The 27,197-nt window shown below is 40.2% G+C and overlaps 1 protein-coding gene across 1 annotated transcript in view; it reads left to right on the forward strand.

Annotated features, from left to right (window-relative positions):
- Positions 1–27,197, forward strand: part of EEFSEC (eukaryotic elongation factor, selenocysteine-tRNA specific) — a 214,031-nt gene that overhangs the window by 52,967 nt on the left and 133,867 nt on the right. The window contains 1 exon segment of the mRNA XM_030206082.1: positions 4,380–4,544. Coding sequence (XP_030061942.1) covers positions 4,380–4,544 — 165 coding nt within the window.

Raw genomic sequence — 27,197 nt, forward strand, 5'->3', positions numbered from 1 at the left:
TCTTACCCGTTGTTGACAGTCAAGCTTGTGCTAGCCAGAACATTGCAGGAAATAGTGATTATAAGGAGTGAGAGACGTTTATCCTCGATCATGCTAATAGCATGGTAACATAGTAGATGGTACATAAAGGTTAATAAATAAATACACATAGTAACATAGTAAGTGGCGGCAGATAAAGACCTGTACGGTCCATCCAGTCTGCCCAACAAGATAAACTCATTTTACATGGTATGTGATACTTTATACTCAAGTTTGATTTGTCCTTGCTTTTCTCAGGGCACAGACCATAAAAGTCTGCCCAGCACTGTTCTTGTACTAAAACTTCTGAAGCTAACATCGAAGCCCCTTAAAATTTACACTCAAGCCCATCCCTATCCAGTCACGATCAGGGCGTAGACCGTAGAAATCTGCCCGGCACTGGTTTCGCTTCCCAATTACCAGTGTCACCGCCCAATCTCCACTAAGATTCCGTGGATCCATTCCTTCTAAACAGAATTCCTTTGTGTTTATCCCATGCATATTTGAATTCCATTACCGTTTTCATCTCCACCACCTCCTGAGGGAGGGCATTCTGTGTATCCACCACTCTCTCTTTGAAAAAATACTTCCTGACATTACTCCTGAGTCTGCCCTCCTTCACCCTTAATTCATGTCCTCTGGGTCTGCCACCTTCTCCAGAAAAGGTTCGTTTGCAGATTAATACCTTTCAAATATTTGAATGTCTGTATCGTGTCACCCCTGCTTCTCCTTTCCTTCAAAGTATACATGTTCAGGTCGGCAAGTCTCTCCTCGTACAGTTTGCAATGTAAATCCCATACCATTTTCATAGCTTTTCTTTGCACCGCTTCCGGTCTTTTTACATCCTTAGCTAGATAGGGCCTCCAAAACTGAACACAATACTCCAACTGGGGTCTCGCCAAAAAGTTTAAAAAAATCTCAAGATTAGTAGATGGCAAATTTGATCTCTTGGCCCATCTAGTTTATCTGATAGTCATACAAGATCGGAGACCTAGTAAGAGAATCTTACCCATAGCAAGCCAAGAACACTGAGGGTTAACTAAAGGTAGGCCCATATTCCTCCCTGCAACTTCTGAGAGTACCATGGCTAACAGTCTGCTTTTAGGCATCTCATTCAGTCTGTTGTGTGGGTTTCATGGTCCCTGCCTCAGAATGCAGGCATTTCCCCTTTTCTCTTTTCCAAGACCCCATCTGTGTTTTGTTACTCTGAAGTCCCTCCTGCCTTTCTAGTTTTTTGCTAGTTTATTTTTAGCTGTGTCACTTGGACTAACCTTTATTGCAGTGATGGTGTGAAGAGGCTTTCAGTGTCCCTGGACACAGGATCGTCTTCATGATACTTTTCACAAGCATTAAATTCATTGGAAAACAGAGAGAACAAACTATAAGGTTTAAAGAATAATTGTGCACTCCTGTTTCTCATAAGAAGTATTTAGTTAAATCTTTACATAAGTACATAAGTATTGCCATACTGGGAAAGATCAAAGGTCCATCAAGCCCAGCATCCTGTTTCCAACAGTGGCCAATCCAGGTCACAAATACCTGGCAAGATCCCAAAAAAGTACAAAACATTTTATACTGCTTATCCCAGAAATAGTGGATTTTCCCCAAGTCCATTTATTAATGGTCTAACTAAGGAACCTTTAAAAGAATTTGATCATACAGATTGCAAGACTGAGAGTTGGGCTGAACAGGTACTCAGGTACTCATTTGCTTATCCTTATTAAAGGCATCCTGTGCAGAAGGAATGGATCCTCAGGAGCTTAGCCGAAATTGGGTGGCGGAGCCGGTGGGGGGAAGAGGGGTTGGTGGTTGGGAGGCGAGGATAGTGGTGGTCAGACTTATACGGTCTGTGCCAGAGCCGGTGGTGGGAGGCAGGGCTGATGGTTGGGAGGAGGGGATAGTGCTGGGCAGACTTATATGGTCTGTGCCCAGAAAAAGACAAGTACAAATCAAGGTAAGGAATACACATATGAGTTTATCTTGTTGGGCAGACTGGATGGACCGTGCAGGTCTTTTTCAGCTTGTCATCTACTATGTTACTATGGACTTTTCCTTTAGGAAGCCGTCCAAACCTTTTTAAAACTCTGCTAAGCTAACCACCTTTACCACATTCTCTGGCAACAAATTGCAGTTTAATTACACATTGAGTGATGAAAAATTTTCTCTGATTCATTTAAAATTTACTACATTGTAGCTTCATTGCATGCCTGATAGGGGGCTCCTCCATCAAGGAGGAGAAAGTTTTAAGCAGAGGGGTGGTACTAAATACCCAATTAGCAGCTAGTGGCACAGTTGCATCAGATTTGGATTTTAGATCTAATCACTCACCTTTCTAAACCTGAGCTCAAGGCAGATTATATTTCAGGTAAAGAAGGTATTTCCCTGCCCAGGTGGTATATCAAATTCAATAAACCATAAACCATTATACTTGTACATCAACCAGATGAAACAGATAACATTTACTATAAAATAATAAACACTTCCCTGGAAATAATATCAAACTCGGGATCACAGTCCCTTGTTTATACAGTTACATAGTAGATGATGGCAGAGACCTGTACAGTCTATCCATTCTGCCCAACAAGATAAACTCATTGTATGAGCTACTTTATATGTATATATCTGACCTTGATTTGTCCTTCCCATTTCTTTCTTTCTTTCTTTCTTTCTTTCTTTCTTTCTTTCTTTCTTTCTTTCTTTCTTTCTTTCTTTCTTTCTTTCTTTCTTTCTTTCTTTCTTTCTTTCTTTCTTTCTTTCTTTCTTTCTTTCTTTCTTTCTTTCTTTCTTTCTTTCTTTCTTTCTTTCTTTCTTTCTTTCTTTCACAGCCTTTAGATGTAGCATATTGGGGGTAGGGTACTCAAGCATTTCACAACAAAACGGGTACTACCTGCTCCCTTTCTCAAATAGTCCAGAAGTAGCCTCCACTCAGAGTGAAGCCTTTCTATTCTGTCCTGGCATCGTGCTCTTAACTTCTCACTCAGCACTACCATCCCTAATAATCTGTAGTCATGTATTAACTTGTGCTTTCATTAATGTACATTATTAGTAAATAGGTCCCATAGACTTGCATTAAATAATGCATATTATATGCTTATTAAAATACTATAATGCGCACTAACTCCCAAAGGCACGTAATTGAGCTCACAGTTATAGAATGGGGTCAGTTACCCTCATAACAATTTACAAATTAGTGCTAAATTGGCACTTAATTGCTGATAAGTATCAATTGGCCTTAACAAGCAGTAATTGCCACTAATTAGTAGTTGCATGTGTAACTGACTTAGGCCCCAGTGCCTAATTTCTATGGTGCGCAGCTCCAAAGGTAGGTCAGGAGTGTTATACATTACTGTCATTTATACGCCTGACTGCCAGTACTTGTGAGCATAAATACGCTTAAAGTTAAGCGCTAGTATTCAGTAACAGCAGTTCCGCGCTTAGTGCACATCATCCCAGCGCCATGTCTTGTAAAGGCAATAGAGAGCGACGTGACATGCAACAGCTTGCTTAGCTGCTCCCCTGTGCCGTTTCTGTAATTTTTTTGATACTCTGTTTATTGTAGGACAGTATTCTAGGGAAAGACCCGAAGCATCAAATTTGTGCTACCTTCCTACAGCTATAGAGAGTCCAGGCTGTGGAATTGGTACATTTTACTGTCGGAAGAACAAACAGATGCTTTTTCCAGTGGCATAAAATTAAGCCTAGGCAGCCTCTATAGTGCAGGGGGGGGGGGGAGCCCAAGGCAAAATGAGGCCCACTTGCATCTAGTTTTGGAACCTCTAAGGTAGATTCTCCGCATTATGTACCCATCTGAAATTCTTGCTTGGAGACCCTTAAATTAAACTTAGACCACTTGTTCTGCTTATGGCATCATGTTGTGAATAGATGATAATTATCATTCAAATAAAAATCTGTGTGCTCTGTGTGTGTGTTTCTGTTTGTTCTTTATAGATTGAATAGTTTGGTTTTACTTATCTTGAAACTTTATTGCTAAGGGAATGGAATTGTAATTGCAGGCAAGTGCTTCATTCATTTCTCTTAAAGTGATTGTGTAAGAGTCATCAGGCACTTTGTTTTGCCACAGTTGCTGTACTACAGTTTGAGTGGAGTTGGTGTGACTTCATCGCTAGCTACTTTTCTGGGCAGCTTTGTCTATAATGCCAAATTTACATAAGGCGTAAAATCTAACCCTGCTGCCACTTCTGACACCCACGTGCTCTGCTCCTCTATCCTGAATTAAACTGCAGAACCCATGCAGACTGCAAGCTTGTCAAATCAATCATCTGCATTTCCCTTTGCCTCATACCGGCCAGCCGGTTATGACTTTTCACCAACATACCATGTCCCTTTGATTTCCCTTCTAGCTCCTGAAGTCACAGACGTACCTGCCAACGAGAGACCCCTCTGGACCCTTCCTAATGGCTGTTGACCACTGTTTCTCCATCAAGGGTCAAGGGACAGTGATGACAGGAACGATCCTTTCAGGCTCTGTGAGCCTCGGTGATAACGTGGAGATTCCTGCCCTGAAGGTGAGCCTTTTTCTCTCTCCTCACCCCCACCAAGGAGCGAAAAGAGCATAGGATGGTTCTTTTTTTTTTTTTTTTTTTTTCTTGTTTTCCTTTTCACAATTTCCTTTTTGTACTGGTTGTGTCCTGTCTAAGCAGGAAAGTTTGACTGAACTAAGAAATATATAGGGGCTTCCTCTTATAGTAAACATTTAACATTCCTCTAAAAGTCAGTAGAGCAGCAGAACAGTTGGAAAACTATTGCATGCCACTCTGGCGAATGTTAGCTAAGAGATGACATTTATATTCTCCTTAGATCTTGAAGTCCTTAATTGCGTTCTCTTTGCGTTATTGACTATGCGATGTTAATAGCTGAAAGCATTCTCAAACCTGCTAGTCCTGTTCTGGTGACTTGCTTATAACTCCTTTTCTGGAACAGTGATTTCATGCTGCAGAAATATGTTGGAATGAACTGAACACTGGGAAAATCATTTAAGAAGTAATAATGATCTAGGAAAAGCATCTGTAACAAGTAAATAGAAAAGTCAGTAGCTGGGGGGAAGGGTGGAGAAATGTAATGCAAGCCAGATCATACCTACAGCTAGTTATTGTTCCCATACTATAGGCTTTCAGTTCAAGAAGTTTAGTATAGAGTCAAAAACCTTTGTGTGACTCATTTGAACTGCATGTCTGCAGATGCTTTTCTCCATCATGCTTAGGAGAGCAGCGAGTGTTGTCAGAAATGCAAAGCAGGATAAATCTTGAGGTTCTAGTGAAGTCGGTGGTAGTGCTTGAGGGGAAAGCAGAGTATGTTTCTTCCCGTTCATTGCCACGGTTTAGGTAAAAAGAAAAAAAGGTCTTTAATTTGGGAGGAAAGGGTCAGAGTTTATGAAAGTACCTCTGTATGTGACTTGACTGCGAACTCAAAACAGAGTTACTGTATTGAAGCTTCAATAATGGTGTGTCCATTTGTGTATACTAGAGACCACAGGATTCCCGTTTTAGCTGTTTTTTTCTTGACTTTTATGCACCATATTTGCCCCTTTACGAAGGTTTCAAATTAGCCCCTGACGCAGCCCTAGGTGGGCGAAACACGGCCTGTGTCGGGCGATTTGTTCATACACGGTATCTTCAATAAAATCTTTTTGTTGTGACATTGATCTGCTGGCTTTCTTTTCCATATTGGATTTTGCAGATCGTTTGCCTTGTGGTTTTTTGGGACCTTCACTTATTTTTGTGCATTTGTAGTATACGGTGTCGGAACAAAAAAAGAGAGCAGAAGTGTCCGCCTAGTAACAGTCCGAAACGCAAACAAAAAAGGGGGCAGACCAATGTGGTTCCCAAGCAAGTGATTTTCTTGAAGGATGGCAACTAAAATGACTATTATTTTTTTTTTTTTTTACCTAAACAGCCCATTTTGTTGTTCTTAATGTTGTTTTATATATTTTATCTTATGAATGTATGTTCATTTGCTCTTGCAGAACAAATTGACTCCTGAAGGAGAGGCGCAAGTGGTGCGGAAACGCATTTTTTTGAGTCATTTTAGTTTCCATCCTTCCTTAAAACCACTTGCTTGGGAACCACGTTGGCCTGCCCCCTTTTTTTGTTTCTGTGTTTTGGACTATTATATGGTGTCATTGGCCTATGCAGCTGTTCATCCTTTGTTTTAAGAACAGTGGGGATAATTAGTAGTTTTCCCCTGAATCCCAGATCTGCACCCAGTAGTTAGTTAATGGGCTGCAATGACCTAATTATTGCAGATAACAAGCCCTTAACTGACGCTATGATTTGCATGCTTATCTGGCTGCACTCTATTCTTTAACAGTTGGTGCCTAGTTCAAAAGGGAGCATATCCATGGGAGGAGCATTCCCAAAAAATACACACACTGTTAAAAAAAATAGCGGGGATCCGCTTCTAGGATATTTATACCAGGTTTCAACTGGTGTGAGTACTTGCACCCAAAGTGGAGTGTGGAAGTCAGCACAGCGCTATTCTATAAAGAATGCTCATCCCAGAGCGCCCATTGTACAACAGCGCTGAGTGCTGATTTTTGGCACCATTTATAAATTTGCCCCCTTTATAGGGTGAAAATACCAGGGGTAGACCTCTTTGAGGCTTTCAGGGCAATTGTGTGAGCTGAAGCTTAGAGGTACAAGCCCACATACTCGCGTCAAAGGCACCATTAATTGACAGGCCCCTGTGTGTACTAGATGGCCACTCACCCAGTTAAAAGGCCCTCAGACTAAAGGAACTCCGAAGTTTCCAAATAATTCAAAATGCTGTAATCCGGTTAATTCACAAAATAAGGAAATACGATCATTTCACTCCCTGTCTGGTTGCTACTTTCCTACCGTATAACTTATAGACTTCTGTTCTTGGTCTTCAAAATCCTGACTTAGATCTTTCACCCATGATTATCCACGAACACACCAAACACTTTTTTTTTTTTTGGCCCAAGGCTCAATACTCTGGAACGCTCTTCCAAGCTCCCTCAGACTTCAAACCTCATTGACCATAAAACTTTCCTTTTTACCAACACTTTTGGTTAATGCCTTTTCTGTTTTTGGCTTCTCTGTCCGTGCTGAGCCCTGATTCTTGCAGAGCACCCCTCTCCCTTGTGTTCTCTTTCCACCCTCTTTCTTGTCATGAATTTTGTAGTTCACTCCCTCCATCCTTCCTTACCTCCTCTCCAGGTTGTATTTTTCTCCCTCTTTTGCTTTCTCTCTAACTCATCTCTGTAATTTTAGATTGTAAGGCACACGAGGGCAGAGTAGGAAATGTGAAATAAACTCAGATGCGCATATGTGAGTGGAGTATGGGCAGGCTGTGAGCGTGTATAGAATACTATAAATTACTTGCATCAGTCAGTGCATGTAGGTTCGTCAGCTTACACCTGCTGTTAATATGGCGTAAGATGTTGTGCCTAAACTTGATTTCGCCAATGCCAATATATGTTAGTATTCTGTAATGGATCTTGGTGCCAGGCTGCTGTTATAGAATTGACCCCTTTGGCTTCTCTAGATCCTCAAGTGAGTTTATTAGAAATCTTGTTAAACTGCACAGAACAAGGTAGCATTCATTTCTGTCACTGCTGGTCATCACGCACAAGCAATGCGTCAATAAACTAAAAGCAGCACTTAAATTTGTATTTGTGATGAGTCGTCATCTGCAAACAATAAATAAAATAAAATCAACAAATGAATGGCAGTGTTGTTCTTACAATTAAAAAAAACAAAAGCTGGTGAATGTACAGAAAAAGTTCTCTGTTAATAATAGGAAGCCACTGCTGCTGTAAAGTGAAATCTGTTTTATTGGGTAGGGTGGGGTTTACCTGGAATACTTTCCTGGTGGAGGTGGGGGGGGGGGGGGGGGGGGCAAAAACAGTAATGAAATTCAAAAATGCACGGGGTAAACACAAAGGATCCCTGTATAGAAAGAGGATGGAATTGAAACAAACAGATAAACGTAGACAGGAATGATGCTTAGATGACAACTCCAGACACAGAATTCTGTGGTCTGAAAATGACAAGATAGGTCAGGATTGGCTGAATTCTATGGTCTGAAAATGGCGAGACAGGTCAGGATTGGCTGAATTCTATGGTCCGAAAATGGCGAGACAGGTCAGGATTGGCTGAATTCTATGGTCCGAAAATGGCGAGACAGGTCAGGATTGGCTGAATTTTATGGTCCGAAAATGGCGAGACAGGTCAGGATTGGCTGAATTCTGTGGTCCGAAAATGGCGAGACAGGTCAGGATTGGCTGAATTCTGTGGTCCGAAAATGGCATGACAGGTCAGGATTGGCTGGAGTGGGCTTTAACGGCAGCTCCAGCAGTTGGGAAGTTAGGCCATTCTATGGTTTGTGGCCTGTACATGGCCAAGACAAATCAGCATCAAGTATGAGTATTTTATATTGCATTCATATCATATGTTCTGAGTGCAGGTGCTCTGTGTCTCAGTGGGGGAAGAGAAGACATGTTAAGGCTGAAATTAAAAAGTAAAATGTTGTACGTAGCAAAATTGTTGGATTATTGGTTTAATCATGTGTTAATGAATGCGATTATGCTGCAGCCATAATAATAATACAGCTCTGGCTGCCTTGTTGGATTGTGAGGTTTTTATCTGTTAGAAAAAAAAGATCCTGGTTGATCTTCATGCTGAAAGTGGTAGCAATTAGGTTTCCTCTTGGCTGAATTTTGCTGTGAGTAGGGAGCACTGTTGCTCATAAATAAAAGGACACTGCATGATGTGTTTGAACTCTTGGATAAAATAATTTGTTTTGACCTAATAGGTATGGCAAGGCAGCATGCTTTAGTTTGAATATGAGACTTCACTGGTTGCTGATGAGCTGTAGTACCTGGGAGAGCTTAATCTCTCTCATCTGGAGAGTACTGAGAAAGCATGTTTCACAATATGTTTAGGTCAATGACATTCTGTGGCCTCCCTCAGATTGGAAACCCTAGTGCCCACCAGGCAAGGGGCTGTGCTGTAATTAACTGCTTACTTTTAAATCCAAGGATTCTTCTCACCAAATGAAATGACATCATTTTCCCGTTTCACTAATGCACTTTGACATCTCTGACCGCTTGAACCTGCAGGAAGGAGGGACATTGCATTTAAAAATAAACAGTGACATTCTGGAGTGCTGGGACTTTCGCTGATCGAAGCAGGAAGGATCAGCCCTGTACATATGTGCCTCATACTCTCTTGTGTGTGTGAGTTGCCATCTGGCCCTGGTTAACCAAAAGGTAAAAACAATGTTTTGCAAAGAGACTCCGAGAAATCCAGTCTGACTTTGAAAGACAGCACAGTTCTCTGGTTAGGCTGTTACAGGCCTCTCTGGAGTCTGTTGCTCAGTATTGGAAGTTAGGAGTTTAGAGCCTGAACTGAAGATTGCTGATGGGAGTATTAGAAGCAGTATAATTACTCTTTGGAATTATGCGGTTATTTAAGTTTATTAATCAACTCCAGCTAATTACATAGGGCATTTTTGTTTTTCTTTACGGGGAAATGAACTATCTCCCAAAGTCAAATTGGTTGGTCACTTTGAGGCATATTTTCAAAGCACGTAGCCTTCCAGAGTTCTATAGGTTTCTATGGAACTTTGGAAGGCTAAGTGCTTTGAAAATATGCCTCTTTGTGATTCCAATAGGGATAATTCTATATTTTAATTTAAATTGAGGGTATGTTAGACTGTGGCTTCTTGGTCAGGAGCCTAATTGTCTGGAGATAAAGCTACCCTGAATAGACGAATTACTGTGCTTGCCACTTTTCCTCCTTTGGGTTTTTATGTAATAGTGTAAATATGATTGTATTAATGACCTCCAGTTATTTTTTTAACAAACTTAACACACTGCCCTCATCTGCCCTGTGCATATTGTTCTCTTTCCTATTAAATGACTCTGTCTCCTGATGTTCATTTTATTCTTTGATTTTTATTTATTTTATTTCCATTTTGCTCACACCTTTTTCAGTAGTAGCTCAAGGTGAGTTACATTCAGGTACACTGGATATTTCTCTGTCCCAGGAGGGCTCACAATCTCGCTTTGTACCTGAGGCAATGGAGGGTTAAGTGACTTGCCCAAGATCACAAGGAGCAGCAGTGGGATTTGAACTGGCCACCTATGGATTGCAAGAGTGGTGCTCTAACCACTAGGCCACTCCTCTACTCTTCTTCTCTTGCTCCTACTTCTAATTATTTCAGTAGTGGTATTAGATGTACACAGCACTCTTAGGTGTCACTATGGGGTGGCAATTGTTTCCTCAAGAGAATGGCTTGCAACCCCGTTACACCCCAGTTTCAGCATAGCTGTAATGTAGGGGAATAGGAGCAGAACAGATTCACTCCCTGCCATGTCATCTTGTCTCATTTTTTCCCCCCATCCCCTCTCAGTCCAGCACCTCCCTTCAAGCCTTCTTCCTCGATATGACTCCTTTATAGTATTAGGCAGCAGCAGCTTCATAAACATTAAGAGCTCTGGTAATGTAGTGGAACAGGTGGATGTGAAGCGTCTGTTCACGCTTTCCAAAAATACTAGGACTAGGGGGCATGCGATGAAACTACAGTGTAGTAAATTTAAAACAAATCGGAGAAAATTTTTCTTCACCCAACGTGTAATTAAACTCTGGAATTCATTGCCGGAGAAAGTGGTGAAGGCGGTTAGCTTAGCAGAGTTTAAAAAGGGGTTGGACGGTTTCCTAAAGGACAAGTCCATAAACCGCTACTAAACGGACTTGGAAAACTCCAAAATTCCAGGAATAACATGTATAGAATGTTTGTACGTTTGGGAAGCTTGCCAGGTGCCCTTGGCCTGGATTGGCCGCTGTCGTGGACAGGATGCTGGGCTCGATGGACCCTTGGTCTTTTCCCAGTATGGCATTACTTATGTACTTATGCTACTGATCCTTCATAGCCATGTGCTGTTGGAGTATCTGCAACTGCATTCCTCCTCCGTGACAACAGAAAATGTGCATCATAGAGGGTGGCACACGCAGACCTTTTGTCTCTGGCCGTGAACGCTGCTGCCCCCTGCGTCACTCTTAAGAGGTTATCATTTAACTGAAATACCTCTTGGTACAAAACAATATGTTATAACAGCATAAAACCAAGTTCATAAGCTTTTGTATTGTGAATACAGAGGGCTTTCAAATAATGGAAGAAACACGGAGGTGAGTAGTTAGTCCCTAAAATGTAAATATTGTATCATCTTGAGCATGTCTATTCTGTTTTTACATTATACTTTTGTATTAGCACTGACGGTTATTGATAAAACGAAGGATAGAATCATATTGTGTAGGAGCAGAATATTACTGGGTTCAGTGACTGGTAGCTATTTCCAGAATATAATACTGAGTGGTTTGATTTGTATTACAGAGACGATGTCCATGTGACCTTTATTTAGAACATAAAAATAGCCATATGTTTATCAAAAATTAGATAACCCGCCAAATTTCCAAAAAGATTGGGTCTAAGCGGTTTACAATAACAAAATCAAAATAAAGTACGTGAAAAGAATGCCATTATCAAAATAGGAAGAGAAGGCAATCATATAACAATCAAACCAAAAGTAAAAATAAAATTCACATCAAGATTAGAAACAATAAAAATTAAAACTCATTCCACATAGTGGGTGGTTGACAGGTCAACTGTGTTCAAGTATATTGGAGCTCAAAAAAAAAAAAGGGCTTTCAGGAGTTCTTTAAATTTAACAAAAAGGATTTCCATACGGAGATGAGGAGGCAAATTATTCCAAAGAAAAGGGGCCAAGAAAAAATAAGCCAAATGACGAGTAGTTTCATAGTGTGCAATTTTTGGTGAATGAAGAACTAATCTATTAGAATCGAGAGAACGGAGAGACCGCAAAGGAGTATATGGAATTGTGATGGTCGAAAGATAGAGGCTGACCTTGATGAAACACCCTGTGAACTAAACAGAGAATCTTAAAGCAACTTCTGAACTTAACTGGAAGCTGATGTAATTGAATGAAGAGAGGGGTAATGTGAATGAAATGCTTCGTATGGCAAAGGAAACGAGCAGCGGAACTATGTATTGCAACCGATGAAGGATATAACAGGGAACCCTGGAAAAAATAGAATTGCAGTAGTCAATATGTGTTATGACAAATGCATGAATCAAAGTATGAATAACAGTGAAATCTAGGAAATGGCTAGTAGGTTTCTACTGGCTTCATTGAATTCATTCTTAAGCACTTGAGGGGCATGAACTTAAAAAGACCCATACTAGGTCAGACCAAATGGTCCATCTAACCCAGTATCTTGTTTCCAACAGTGGCCAGGCCAGGTCACAAGTACCTGGCAGCAGAATCCCAAACAATAGTAAGATTCAGGAATCACAAAGATTTCATGCTTCCAATCCCAGGCCAAAAGTTAACACCTTGTAACTATAAAACCTCTCTAACTGCCCAAGGTAACTTAAGGGTCCTTTTACTAAGCTGCAGCAAAAAATGACCTTGGTGTGTCCTTCTGTGGGTTTTATTTATTTATTTGTTACATTTGTATCCCACACTTTACCACCTATTTGTAGGCTCAATGTGGCTTACAGAGGTGGTTACAGACTCCGGGGTGAACAAATACAGATTCAATAGTATAATTGAATAGATCAGGTGTGGTTTGCCCCTTGCAAGTTGCATGGGGCAGGATCCTGCGGCTAAGAAATTGGGTATTGAAATTGAAGAACAAGGACAGAGTTGGGCAGAGTTCTACGGTCTATGCCCTGAAAATGGCAAGGACAAATTAAGATCAGGTATACATATGAAGTATCACATCATACCTTATGCTATGAGTTTTTCTTGTTGGGCTGACTGGATGGACCGTACAGGCCTTTATCTATTATGTAATATTCTACTTTTCCAACTCTGAACGTTAAGCAATGAAAACATCAGATAAGTGCCTTACGCACCAAGGCCATATTTGCCACAGCAGTAAAAATGGGCTTTTTCTGTTTTCTTTATTAATGGCCATGCGCTAATGTTGCCATTAAAAAAAAAATTAGTGCATGGGCACTTCCTGCTACCTATTTTTTAGGTGGTGAGGGTTCAGGTGCTATTCCTTCGCTAACCAGTTAGCACAGGTACGTTACCGCATGCTGTCTGATTAGAGCAGGAACTGCCACTCTCTGTCTACAGACACGCCCCCTCAAAAAAAAAAAGTGCACATGCTAAAAGATTACTTTTACATTTGGCATTTACTGCAGGATGCCTGAGTACGTCCCGAGGTGTGCCATTCTAAGCTCTGGTTTTGCGCCTTTTCTGAATTGACTGTGCCTCAGCTGCACAATGTATGTTTTTGGTTTAATTGGAAATGGCACCCAGCAATAGTATCTGTGCTGTGAAAATAGCTCTCAGAAAGCTGGGATGCCGAAGCTTTTTAAATTGCATAAGGGTCATGTAAAGTTTAAATTAAAATTTTATACTAATCACAATGTAAAAAAAATTTCCTTTGCCATTTTTAAGCCCAGTTTCGGGCTTAGGTCCTTCATGCTTTGAAAGGGCCTTTGTGAAAGGATCAGAAGTTTTCAAGGTCATCAGAACTTTTGTGCTTTGAGAATTGATGTTCAGAATTTCTCTGGCTAGCTAGAGGCTTTGGTTAATGTACTCTAGCTGGCTGAATGTCTCACTGGAGCAAGGTCAGGAGTTCAGAAGCTGGTTTTAAGACCCAGGCAGGAGAGAGAAGTTATTATTTGGGAGGCACGAAGGAGCAGGGTATGGAGTCGGGGAATGGGGGAGGAGAAACAGCTTAACTAAGTGAGCATTGCTAATATAAAACATACGTTACCACGCTTAAAGCTTTGGTGGCTTTAATATGATCCTTGTTGGCATATTCTACCTCTCCTTGCTGGAAATCGGTAGCTTGGCCAGTGCTATTTAATTAACTCCTCAAATACTAACTCTGAAAACTGGATCAGACCCTTAACTTTGTCTCTAATACAAGGGCCTGTGATCATGTGTAATTTTGCTGTTCTCTTACAGCTCAGTTTTGTGGATAAGATGACACTGGACACAGAACAGCTTGAACTTTTAGTCTTTGCACAGCTTTCTGTGCAGTATGTTCAATTTAATTTAATATGGCATTTATATTCTACTTAGCTGGTGGACCAGTACAAGGCTGATAACACACCACAATAAAATCATCAACATTCAAAGAAAGAGAAGCATAAAAATTATGACCAGGCAGAGTTGTGATTAGTTTTTGTATTTATAAAAAACCCTTCAGTCTTCTCATTTATTAACAAATGAAAGCAAGGTATAAATACCTCAACAACTCCCCAGAGAGAACAATTAACTTAGTTCAGGGACAGGACTGATTCTTGTTTTATAATGTTATGGTGTGAATATGGTGCTATTTTATTCCAGAAGTTTACTGATGAAGGTTGAAAGTCAAGAATTGTGAAGGTACTCAAAAAATATTTATTACTTCAAGCAAGTACTCTTTATCTTAAAGAGGATCTCTGTGATATCCGCCATTAGGATCGAGCGGAAATTTGTCCAGTGATCCTGAAGAAGAAACCACGAATTCGAAACGCTTGCCGACGTTGATCACGGTCTTGATCAACAAGGGAGCACAGAGACTATCTTTGAGCTATGTTTGTTCAAATACTCTTTAGCCAATTTAAAGTCTGTATATAGAGCTTTTTGGACCGATGATGAGGAAGTCCAACCCCAGTTTGACTTGTTTAGCTGTCAAGGGGTTTCTCGAGGCCTTTTCCTCTTTAAGATAAAGAGTACTTGCTTGAAGTAATATATATTTTTTGAGTACCATCACAATTCTTGACTTGCAGTTTTAGTTAAGAAGTGACCCTTTTATGTTGAGTTTTAATAGGTCACCTTTATACAATAGATTCTTAGAACTAGACCAAATAGTGCACAGTTTCTCTCTGAAGAAAGTGTGAATATATATATGTGTACTCCATGCATGCGTAGACACGTTTTATAAAAACGCATGTCCATCACAAGTCTGCCCCCGAGAATGCCTACGGATGGATCATAAGAAAAGTTATTACATATTCATTCTGAAACTAAAGTCCAGACATTGGAAGTGGAGACATAACACAGGAAATAAAGGAAACACTTTTCTATACAGAAAAGATACTAAAGGAAAAAGCTATTGGGCAACGCTGCTTGAACAGATGAATTAGTTATCAATAAGGCTGCTAAGCTGTAAGTGCATTATCAGAGGGAACCACCCTCTGTTCTATCCACAGGAGATTTATCTGACAAAAAAAAACATTAATTGAGCTGGATCAAAGAAAACAAATTTCATATTGTATATCTGCAAGGGTAGTTCAACCCTAGGCTGCAATAATAAAAATTGCTGTCGTCCTTTCTGAGTAACCTTAGCTAAATCTGGGAATACTCGAATCTGAGAACCATGAAATCTAGTGGCTCTAAATTTAAAGAACAGATTCAAAACTCCACTCCTTTTCGGACTACAATAAGAATGAAATAATCCAAGTTCTTGATATTTCCAATTGTTTTCTTAGAAGAGGGATATATCAAACTATCCTCAGAAACCAATGAATCTTCTAGAACTTCTTAACCTTGTAAAGATGATGCTGGGATATAAAAACACTTAGGAGTCTGTTTGCTAAGCCGCGTGGCATTTCCGACACAGCCCATTCAAAGTGACTGGGCTGTGTCGGCACTAGCGCACAGCCAAAACCCCAGCGTTCTCTACTTCAGCTAAGTTCAGCACTTCCTCTCGCATATTTATCAAAAGCAGTTTCAGGCCGAGTACTGGCTACTCTTGGAAAATTAACAAACCAAAGATTTTAGCTCGAGAGAAGTTTTCCATAGTCAGCTGGCGGTGGACTGCGTGTTTTCTTTTTCTTTTTGTCCGCCACTGTCGCTAAATCCAGAAATTCAATGCTAGGCCCTGGGTGGGCTTTGGCATTGAATTTCTGCTTTTTGTTTTAAACCAGCTAGCGCATGGCCATAGGCTAGGCCACAAAGATAGGACAGCTATTTATGTGCTAAATATGGCCAGTTTGCTCTGAGCATTGTTTGTCATGGCTACATAGAGACTTGGAAGTTTGAGGTACATACTATTTTCTTCTACACTTCTCCATCTTTTTGTGTCTGCCCTAGCTTTTAATCACTGAATGTAGGCAAGTGTTTATCCACTCGGTAACAGTGCACACACACGGTATCATACATTTTCTAAGCTAATCCTTTCAAGAATAGTGTGATGTTGCTGCTGTAGAAAAATAGTGTGACAATTATACTTTTATATCCTAGAATTTAAGTGAGAAAAGTGAGGGTGGCATTCAGTTATATCTCTGAATAGCTGATCCTAAGGAACAGTAATATATATATAATTTTGCTGTGGAAAAATTTGCCATTTTCTGGCCCGCCGTGGACACCGACCCACATGTGAGAACAATCAGCCTGCTGTCCTCAGAGTATACCTGCTACAGGTATGTATCTTCGCTTTATCACAGTGACAAAGACAAACTTGTGGAAGTCATAACAATTTAGTGTTGGAGATTAAAAAAACAAAAAACAAATCTTCAGTAGTGAGCTATATGGTTACCTGCTTATTGTACTTGTAATATAAGACTGGTCCTACACTATTGAAGGGTTCAATAGTACATTACCTTGACGTTAGTGATTATAGACTGTGGTTTCACCAAGGGAAAATCCAAACAAAATCTGAATTCTTTGATGAAAGGCTATGACCAAAGTAGTAGGATCAAGGAGGTGCAGCAAATGCAGCCTGTGTGAATTTCAGTCTTTGACATAGTTTCACATAAGATACTGGTAAGCAAGTTATCCAGTCCCGGGAATTGAATCAAAAATTAACTGGGTGAGAAAGTATTGCGCAACCAAACTCAGAGAGTTGTATTCTCTGGTCAAGAGAAAGCGAAGTTCCTAGTTCTCTTTATTGTACTCGTAAGTAACTTTGGGGAAGGGCTAGAAGGAAAAGTATGCCTACTGACTGATGACATTAAGGGTCCTGTTTACTAAGCTGTACTATAGGTGCGTTACAGTTTTTAGTGCGCGCTAGAGTGGAGTGGAGGAGTAGCCTAGTGGTTACCTGGGGAACTGAGTTTAATTCCCACTGCAGCTCCTTGTGACTCTGGGCAAGTCACTTAACCCTCTATTGCCCCTGGTACAAAATAAGTACCTGAATATATGTAAACCACTTTGAATGTAGTTGCAAAAACCTCAGAAAGGCGGTATATTGTCCCATTTCCCTTCCCTAATGCTAGAGGCACCCACAGGATTATATGGGTGTGTCTAGCATTGGCGTGTGCTAAAAATGCTTGCGTGCCTCAGTAAACGGCCCCTAAATTGCAAGAGGTAAATAAAATGAAGGATGATTTAAAAGATTAGAAATATGGTTAAAGACAAGACAACTATGCTTTAAACCAAGTCTGCTTTTTTGTTTTAGATTATGCATGTTGGTTTGTTACCTGCCTTGGATAAAGGCTGGCTATAAAAAAAATCATACATAAATATAAATGCCAAATTGTGCTTTGGGGATGAAGAAATTCAGAGGCCAGGTATCTTTTCTGGAGGTGAAGAAATAGCTTCTCCACCTACTTTTAAGAGCCTGAATTTAGGAGCTTGACCCTAGTCAATTTTCAAAGGGGCAAGATTAAGTTAGGTGCCTAAACCGTTTGAAAATTGGCATTTTACTGACTCGTTATTCTTTCTGCTGAAATCAGCCTTCCAGTTGTCCTTCTTCCCTCGCAATGGATCATTCATGTTCTGTTGTTATCTGTGCCAAAGCCATAAATCTGGCAGGTGCAGAATCACTTAATTGTTGTGGAACAAAGTAAACTTGTGGCATGCCACTGAAACTGGGCAGCTGCTTTCTTTCTGCCTGCACCATGTTTGAAAATCCTCAAGTCTCTATTGTATAAATATTCCAAATTGTGACTTAAAAATAAAATAAATGTAAATAGAACTTATTCTGGCATTAATTCCTCCCCTGCTGAGTTGCATTCAATATTTCAAAAGCCCACAAAAGCTATGTATATATTATCTCTTTTTGTAGCTTTAATTTCTTGGACTGCATGTAGCTCCAGACTGTCACGAGAGCAATACCATGTTTGAAGTCACAAAGGAACAAAAAGCCCTAAAGTAGGTACCTGTAAAATTTGTATAGTGTTTTTTTTTCTTCTGGTCTCTGATTTCAGAAGCCAGAGTGCTAATTTCACAACAGGAAACTCCATTTTATGGTTCTTTGAATGACGGTAAATATTTTTCTTCACAACGTGGACATCAGACACTGTACTTAAACTCACTAAACTTTAAATAATTTATTGCAATTGGTTTGTTTACAAATTTAACAACACCAGACATCCTGGTGTACTTTAAAAAGATTTGTTTATTCCTTTCTGCAAGAAGTCAAATGCATTGCATTCATTTCCTGAAGAGACTGTGCTTTCCCTGTGAAAATAGCTATAGGTACAGCGTCCCTGAGATCTTTGTTCCTGCTTTAGTGCAGGCGAAATTTCAGTAGAAATTTAAGACAGAATGCACATATCTCCCCTCTCCTGCCTTTCTTCCAAAGAATACATGTTGAGATCTTTAAATCTGTCCCCATACGCTTTATGACAAAGACCACTGACCATTTTAGTAGCCGCCCTCTGGACCAACTCCATCCTGTTTATATCTTGTTGAAGGTGAGGTCTTCAGAATTGTACATAGTATTCTAAATGAGGTCTCGCCAGAGTCTTATACAGGGGCATCATCACCTCCTTTTTTCTACTGGCCATTCCTCTCCCTATGCACCCAATCATCTTTCCTTCTAGCTTTTGCTGTCACCTTTTCTACTTGTTTGGCCACCTTAAGATCATCACATACAATCACACCTAAGTCCCGCTCCTTTTTCGTGCATAAAAGTTCTTCGCCCCCTAAACTGTACCATTCCCTCAGGTTTTTGCAGCTCAAATGTATGGCTCTGCATTTGTTTAGCATTTAATCTTAGCTGCCAAATTCTAGACCATTCCTCTAGTCCTTTCTCATGTTATCCACACCATCAGGGGTGTCTACCCTATTGAAGATTTTCGTATCATCCACAAAGAGGCAAACCTTACCAGACAGCCCTTCAGCAATATTGCTTAAAATGTTTAAAAAAAAAAAGTGGCCCAAGAGCCGAACCTTGTGACAAACCACTGGTGACGTCCTTTCCCCCAGAATGAGCTCCATTTACTAATACCTTCTTTTGCCTTCCGCTCATCCAGTTCCAAACCCAGTCACTTTAGGGTCCATACCGAGGGCACTCAGTTTATTTATTAGCCATCTATGCAGAACCGTGTCAAAGGCTTTGCTAAAATCTAAATGCACTGGTTAACTTTGAAAATTGTTCTCTAAATATTTAATGTAAAGGAAAAAAAAGCATTACAGAGAGCTTTGATTCATTCTAATTTGGAATTTTGAAAATCTTTACTGCCAAAACATAGAAAATGATGATATAGACCATATGGCCTATCCAGTGTGCCCATCCATGGCAATTTCTAAGTTGTGCAGTCCCTTCCTTTAAAGAGATTCTATGTGCTTGTCTGTGCTTTCTGTAATTCACATACAGTTCTTGTCTCTAAAACCTCCTCTAGGAGGCTGCTTCACCCATCCACCATTCTTTCTGTAAAGTAGTATTTTCTTAGCCGGAGGCTGCTTCACCCATCCACCATTCTTTCTGTAAAGTAGTATTTTCTTAGCCTCGGAGTAATCTATCTCCTTTCACCTTCATCCTACGACCCCTTGTTCTAGAGCTTCCTTTTATTTGAAAGAGGCTTACTTGCTGTCTCAATCATATCTCCCCTCTGCTACCTTTCTTCCAAAGTATACATATTGAGATCTTTAAAGCCGTCCCCATAAATCTTATGACGAAGATCACTGACCTTTTAGTAGCCACACTCTGGACCAGCACCATCCTGTTTACATCTTTTTGAAGGCGCGGTCTCCAGATTTATAACTACTTTAAATGAGGTCTTACCAGAGCTTGTTCGGCATAATGTGGGATACATGTCATAAATAAATAATACAGAGCACTCATTTCTCTCAGTCACCCTCAGGAATTAAGTTGGCAGAAACTTTGAAATGAGTTTTCTTGAGTCTGGGACTTCTCAACTAGAACTATCTTCTGGTTGATTTTGAAGGTTGCTATTGATATTTATTTTAGCATTTTGTAAGAAGTACAAAGCCCTGTTTGTGGCTGGTTTTGATTGATGCATGTATGTCTTCCTCTCTGTATTTCCTGATTTTCCTGTGTTTATTGTAGACTTTGGCAGCATTTGTAAACAATTGTATAGCCAGTAATTGAATATAAAAATTGATAGATAAATGATTTTCCCCGTTGCTTAACTGACCATGGTAGAAGCTGCAGTACTTGCACTTCAAAGCCTTCCTCCTCTAGCTCGTTCTTTCATGGCAGTACTGCTCAGTATTCCTACCCATGTGGCTAAGTGGCATATTTCCATCACCATATGAGTACAGAACAGTTTTCATACAGTAATAGCTTATGAAAAGTTGATGTCAGTGGCGTAGGAAGGGGGGGCGGGAGGGGCGGTCCGCCCCTGGTGCCGGCCCCGCTGGTTTCCTGCTCTCTCTGCCCCGGTACAGGTTACTTCCTGTTCCGGGGCAGAGAGAGCAGGGAACCAGCGGGGCCGATGCAGCTCCAAGTGACGTGCACTCGGGGTGGATCGGCCCTCCCGCAGGTAAGAATGCGGTCCGGGGGGGGGGGGTCGCACTGTGCTGCACCCAGGGGGGGGTGCGCAGCGGCGACCCGCCCCGGGTGCCATTAGCCCTCGCTATGGCACTGGTTGATGTGTCCTGTCTTTGGAAGGTACGGCTTATGTATACATTTATGTCTTAAGTGTGTTGATTAGCAGGGCTGTGGAGTTGGTGACCAACACTGAAAAGAAACTAAAACGTAAAAGAACTAAAGACCTAATCAACCAGAAACATCACTGAAATCAAATGATCTGCAGTTCATATTGGTGCTTAATTGTAGATAAGTACCTATAATTGGGGTTAAGCACTAATTGGCACTAAGTAGCAAATGTGCACGTAACTGACTTATGCCCCTATTCTATAAACTGAGCACCTAACTCTCGCACGCAACTGCAAAGGGGATGTTAATGTGTGTGTGTGTGGGGGGGGGGGGGGGTGTTCCAACTATTCCTGCACTCACTTTATAGAATAAATGCATTTACGCACTCAACTTCTGATTTTAGGTGCCAGCATTTACACCACCCATAGACAAGGTGTAAGTGGTCTCACCTAAAGGTTGGCGTGTTACGGCAGACTTATGCTAATATTGTGTAACGGATTTGGCGCGCAGCTCTGCTTTTATGGAACACTAGCTCAGTGCCCAGCTATCAGTATCTAACTTTTAGCACCATTTATTGAATTCCCCCCCCCCCCCCCCCCAAAAAAAAAATGTCTGAGGAGGCCAGAAGGGGTGGCTGCGCATAAAGTTCTCTGTGCTCTACAAATGCCTCTAGGCTTTGCAGACCTCGGTAGAGATACTGCTTTGGAGCCTTTGAGTGACATCATTTGTGGATATGAGCCGCCTCTTCATGAAAACGTAAGTGTGGTCTGTTTCTTTATGGAAAGAATGTCCTGCCTGTTTTTCTCCACTTTATAATCCCTATCACAAAATGGTATCCCACCTTGACACAGGATCTGTCTTTGATCGCGGGCCAAAGGAAGTACTTGAAGAGGAAATTTCCTTGCCTCTCTTGTACTGGAAGAGTTTGCCGGTGTAGGTATGTGTTAGGTTGAGTAGTTTCAGTTGCTTGCCTTCCCTCCTCGGATCTTGAAAGCATCGCCTGTGCAGCTCAGCCAGGCCCCGCTAGTCACGTCAGACAGGACACTTGCATAGCACTAGAGCTGACACACTGGGTTCATCCTAACTCCATTGCTTGGTCGTAAGTATTGATCTCATTGCATTTTTCTGAATGTAAAATAAATTTTTATTACTCTGTTGAATGATTTAATTTAAACTTAATTATGCCATTTTCAATGGTTTTTCCAAACTAGTGCTCAAGGCAGTAATATAGTACAGATAATTAAATACAATTAAAATCACTGGGTGTTGTGTATCTGCACAAGGAGAAAATAATTTTGAGTAATAGTAGAATAAATAGAATTGGGTGTTTGGTGTTGTCTGTGGAGCTTTCTGTGTCTAAAGGCAGAGTTAAGTAGTAGTGTTAAAGCAGGTTCATTTAGCCCCCAGAAGATACCATAGTAAGCTATGATTCATGTTTCTTGGTGAAAGATATGAGCCGTTTATTAATATTATATTGCTTTTTAACTGATTCTTCTCCCACTGGGGAGAGTTAAATCTATATCTATAGATTTTCCTAAGTTTCCAAACGCTAAAACTAACAATGTTTTCCTAAGCAGTAACCAATTCGTCTAACGTTAGATGTCAGCAGATGGGGCCAGAGCCTTGTAGAAAAATTATTCTTATTCTATACACCAGCTGCTGGTTAGTGGGACATTGGAGGTAGTGACGGGGTGGATAAGGAGTGTGATCACTCTGATTCACTGAATTTCATAAGGCCTCTTGATGTAAGTGGAAAAAAAGCCTTTCACACAGTTCAAAATGTAAACCACTGTTCTTCTAAATTTGTGATTACAAAAGACAGTTCAGAATAAAAAGAGATGTTATGGAGCAAAAATGAATTGTTCATTTCAGGTTTGGCTGCCTTCAACAGCTTTTAAAGGCATGTTGGCCCATATTTCTTGTAAGTTATTTGCAGGCAATGTATATTAACAGCAAAAGTTAACCTACAGTAGCTTCATAACCTCTATGATAATTGTAGATGTTCATAGTAGTTGGGAGAAGGCACCTGTATTAATGCAGAGCAACAGTAGCTTCCATGTTTTAACAGTACAGCTGCACTGCCACCTGCTTTATCTGCCATATTACCCACGTTAAATGTGAGGTAAATTTCTCTGCCTCTTTCCCATGTGCTAACCTGAGATGCTGCATTAGATGTTCAACACTGGGGAGGGGGAAACATCTTAAGGTTGAAATTAAAGTAGCAATATTGCTGGGTTGCTGGTTTAATCATTTGATTGCATCATATAGATCTGCGTAGGTGTGGTTTGGCATGGTGATAAATTGCCAACTGCCCTGTTTTTTGGTCATACCAGTGTTTAATCTTGAATAAGTGTAACATGCAGCATCGAGTATGGCTCTGGCCACCTTGTTGGGCATACTGGATGAACCATGTAGGTCTATCTGCTGCCATTTACTGTTGTTATTATGCAGCGCTGTCTATGCACATTAAAACCTGCATTAAATGCTTAGAGGTGGATTTTAGTAAAGATGTACAAATTGGATTGAGATATCCAGGTCAGAACATAGTAAATGTCGGTAGATAAAGACTAAAAAAAGAAGAAACCACAAACAGGGAAATCACAATCAATAGAAAAGGAAAAATCCCATATGCAAATAAACAAATCCTTTTTCAAAGTAGAACTGATACCTCATATTAACTCCCCTACTCTCAAAACAATTGCTTGCAAAATCAACGACAACACTCTGTCTGATGCTATCTGCACCGCCCACCAGGGAGCACATAAAATATCTTCACTGAATTTGTATCTAACATATGTACTAAATATGATAATATCCTACTAATAGGGGACATCAGTTTACACCTAGATAATCAAAATGACAGTAATACAAAAAATTTACTTGACTTTTTCAACTACTGGCAACTCATACAACTATTGAGCCATACCTTTCACAATAAAGGTCACTTACTTGACCTATTAGCCTATAAATTTGCAAACAGCAACAACTTTCATCTAAGTAACTATACTTGGACTGAGACTCCCTGGTCAGATCACAGTAAACTCAAGCTCTCCTTCTATTAGAGGGAAAATACAAAATCAATGAAAAATAAAAGTACTACGACTCCTCACAAAACTAGAGAAAAAATATATACCACAACCATCTTGAACAATCCAGCTCTTTCTCCAGCAGACAATAACAACTTCATGATTAAATGGGATGACCTATGTGAAAATGTCTTTAATATAGCTCCCCTCAAATCTACATCCAAACCAACCCAGAAAATTTCACCTTGGTTTAATCAATCTATTCTTCTTTTGACAAGGCAATGTAGAAAACTGGAAAGAAAATGCGCTAAAGACAAATCAAACAAAAACAAATTTTAACTTAAAAATTGCCATCAAAACATACAAAAATGAGCTCAAAATTGCAAAAACTCGATACTATAGAAAATAATTGGTGGTAATTTCCTTAATACCAGTAAACTTTTCAATCTGAATTATCCACAAAAGAAATAACCACAACCACTGAGTCCCCCCAACAGCAGAGCAACTGGCTACTTTTTTCGAACAAAAAATAGTTACATAGAGAAGAAGTACTCAAATTAAAAATCAACCATCAAGATTTTTATGAAAAACAGTCAGGCACACATACAGGGTTAGCTACTAACAGAATCTGGTCTTCCTTCCAAAAAACTCCAAACAGCTCAAAACACTGCACCAAGGTTCATATACAAAATCTCTCGTTTTGAAAGTGTCTCCCCTTTATTAATCAAATTTACACTGGCTTCCCATCAAAGCAAGAATTGTCTTCAAATTATGTACCTTTATCCTTCAAATCCTAAATGGCACAGCTCCAGACTATATGGTACCATTAATAATCTTAGCTAAAAGAGACGCTAAATATGAGGCAAGAAACTATCTCAGACTACACCTCCCAAGTTACAAAAAAGTGATCTACAAAACTGTCCACTCTGCAGACTTCACTTACCTAGGAGCCAAATGGTGGAACTCCTTCCCACCCAAAATAAGATTCCGCAAAATCCTCAAATCGTTCCTATCCAAACAAACCCTCACAAAGAAACAACCATGTCTCAAATAACTAATTATCACCTGAATTGGTTATTACTCTGTTTACCATTAACCTTCTCTTTGCTTCATGTACAATTTGTCATTCATAATAGATTTTCTAAATGTTAAACATCCATAGCTATCCCAGTATGTTTATGATATTGTAAGATTGGATTCTTACAACAAATTACTTTCTTATGCATTATTCTGTGTTATGTATCCTTTACTGTTTATTGTAAGCCACATTGAACTCAAACTTGTTTGGGATAATGTGGGATATAAATGTCACAAATAAATAAACCTCACATAGAAAAAACTCAACACCATGGTTTAACAAAGAACTGAAAGAACTAAAAACACAGGTCAGAAGATTAGAAAGAGCATGGAGCAAGAAAAAAGACAAAAATACACTTAGACTGGAAACAACTACAAAGAAAATACAAATACACTATCAGACAAACTAAAAGGACGTATTACAAAACCAAAATAGGACCAAACTACAAGGATACACACAAACTCTTCTCACTCGTAAATAATCTCCTAAATACTAATACAGTTACCTCCAACAACACAGATACCCCATCAGCAACCAATCTTGCAAATTACTTCAAGGAGAAAATCATAAAGCTCCGACTCACGATACCTACCAACATAACGGATTACACAAATATCCTTGAATGTCTAGACCCAAAACCCGGGGAATACCCAGCAGATCGATCATGGACCAACTTTGATATGCTTTCATCAAATGAAATCTCACATTGGCTCGGAAAACACGCCAAATCGCAATGCAAACTAGACATCTGCCCTAATAGTCTAATAGGATCCGCACCCAATCAATTCAAAACAGACCTCATGAACCACGTAAATTACAGATTCCAAAATGGACTCTTTCCCACAGATAAAGGAAACATCCTACTTACTCCGCTACCGAAAGATGCTAAGAAAAGCACAATGGACCTAACCAACTATTGCCCAGTAGCATCTATTCCACTTATAACCAAACTCATGGAAGGCATAGCGACGAAACAACTTACTGAATACCTAAATAAACACTCAATCCTGCACGAGTCTCAATCAGGATTTCGGTCAAATCACAGCCCCGAAACAGTTCTAGTGTCTGCAATGAACTCATTTAAACAAGCAATTGCAACTGGTAACAACATACTCCTCCTACAATTTGACATGTTCAGCGCCTTTGACATGGTTTATCATGAAATACTTTTACATATACTAGAATACTTCGGCATAGGAGGCACAGTTCTCAAATGGTTCAAAGAATTCCTGACCACAAGATCATACCAAGTAACAACGAATGCGGACAGATCACTCCCATGGACACCTGAATGTGGAGTACCCCAAGGATCCCCCCTCTCACCAACTTTATTCAACCTAATGATGATACCTTTAGCCAAACTTCTAGCCAATCAAAACCCTCAACCCCTACATATATGCAGATGACGTCACAATTTACATCCCGTTCAAACATGATCTAAATGAAATCACGAGATCAACCAAAGCCTCCAAATAATGCACGCCTGGGCAGATGCATTCCAACTAAAACTTAATGCAGAAAAAACACAATGTCTTGTACTTACCTCACAATATAACACAAAAAAACTTCTTCACCATAACCACACCATACTGTTCTCTTCCTGTCTCACAAAACTTGAAAATTCTTGGAGTCACCATTGATCGAAACCTCACTCTTGATGCCCACGTGAAAAACACTACGAAAAAGATGTTCTACTCCATGTGGAAACTCAAAAGAGTAAAACCTTTCTTCCCGAGATACATCTTCCGTACCTTGGTAGAGTCAATGGTAATAAGTCATCTGGACTATTGCAACGCACTGTACGCTGGCTGCAAAGAACAGACTATTAAAAAACTCCAGACTGCCCAGAATACAGCCGCCAGACTCGTATATGGAAAAACTAAATATGAAAGCGCAAAACCCTTAAGAGAGAAACTTCAGTGACTCCCACTTAAGGAACGCATTGCATTCAAGATCTGCACGATTGTACACAAAATCATTCATGCAGACGCGCCAACCTACATGCTAAACCTCGTGGACCTAACTCCCAGAAACGCCACAAGATCATCTCGTAAATTTCTCAACCTGCACTTCCCCAGCTGTAAAGGACTAAAATACAAACTGATGCCCGCCACCACCTTCTCTTACATGAGCATTACCCACAGACCTGAAAACAATCGACGAAACAACTATCTTCTGCAAATCTCTGAAGACATATTTCTTCAACAAGGCCTACAATGAGAACCTACAGCCCCACTAATCCACTTCACCAACCCATTCAGTTATGAAAGCCCA

The sequence above is a fragment of the Microcaecilia unicolor genome, chromosome 6 (genome assembly GCF_901765095.1).
Source record: "Microcaecilia unicolor chromosome 6, aMicUni1.1, whole genome shotgun sequence".
NCBI lineage: Eukaryota > Metazoa > Chordata > Amphibia > Gymnophiona > Siphonopidae > Microcaecilia > Microcaecilia unicolor.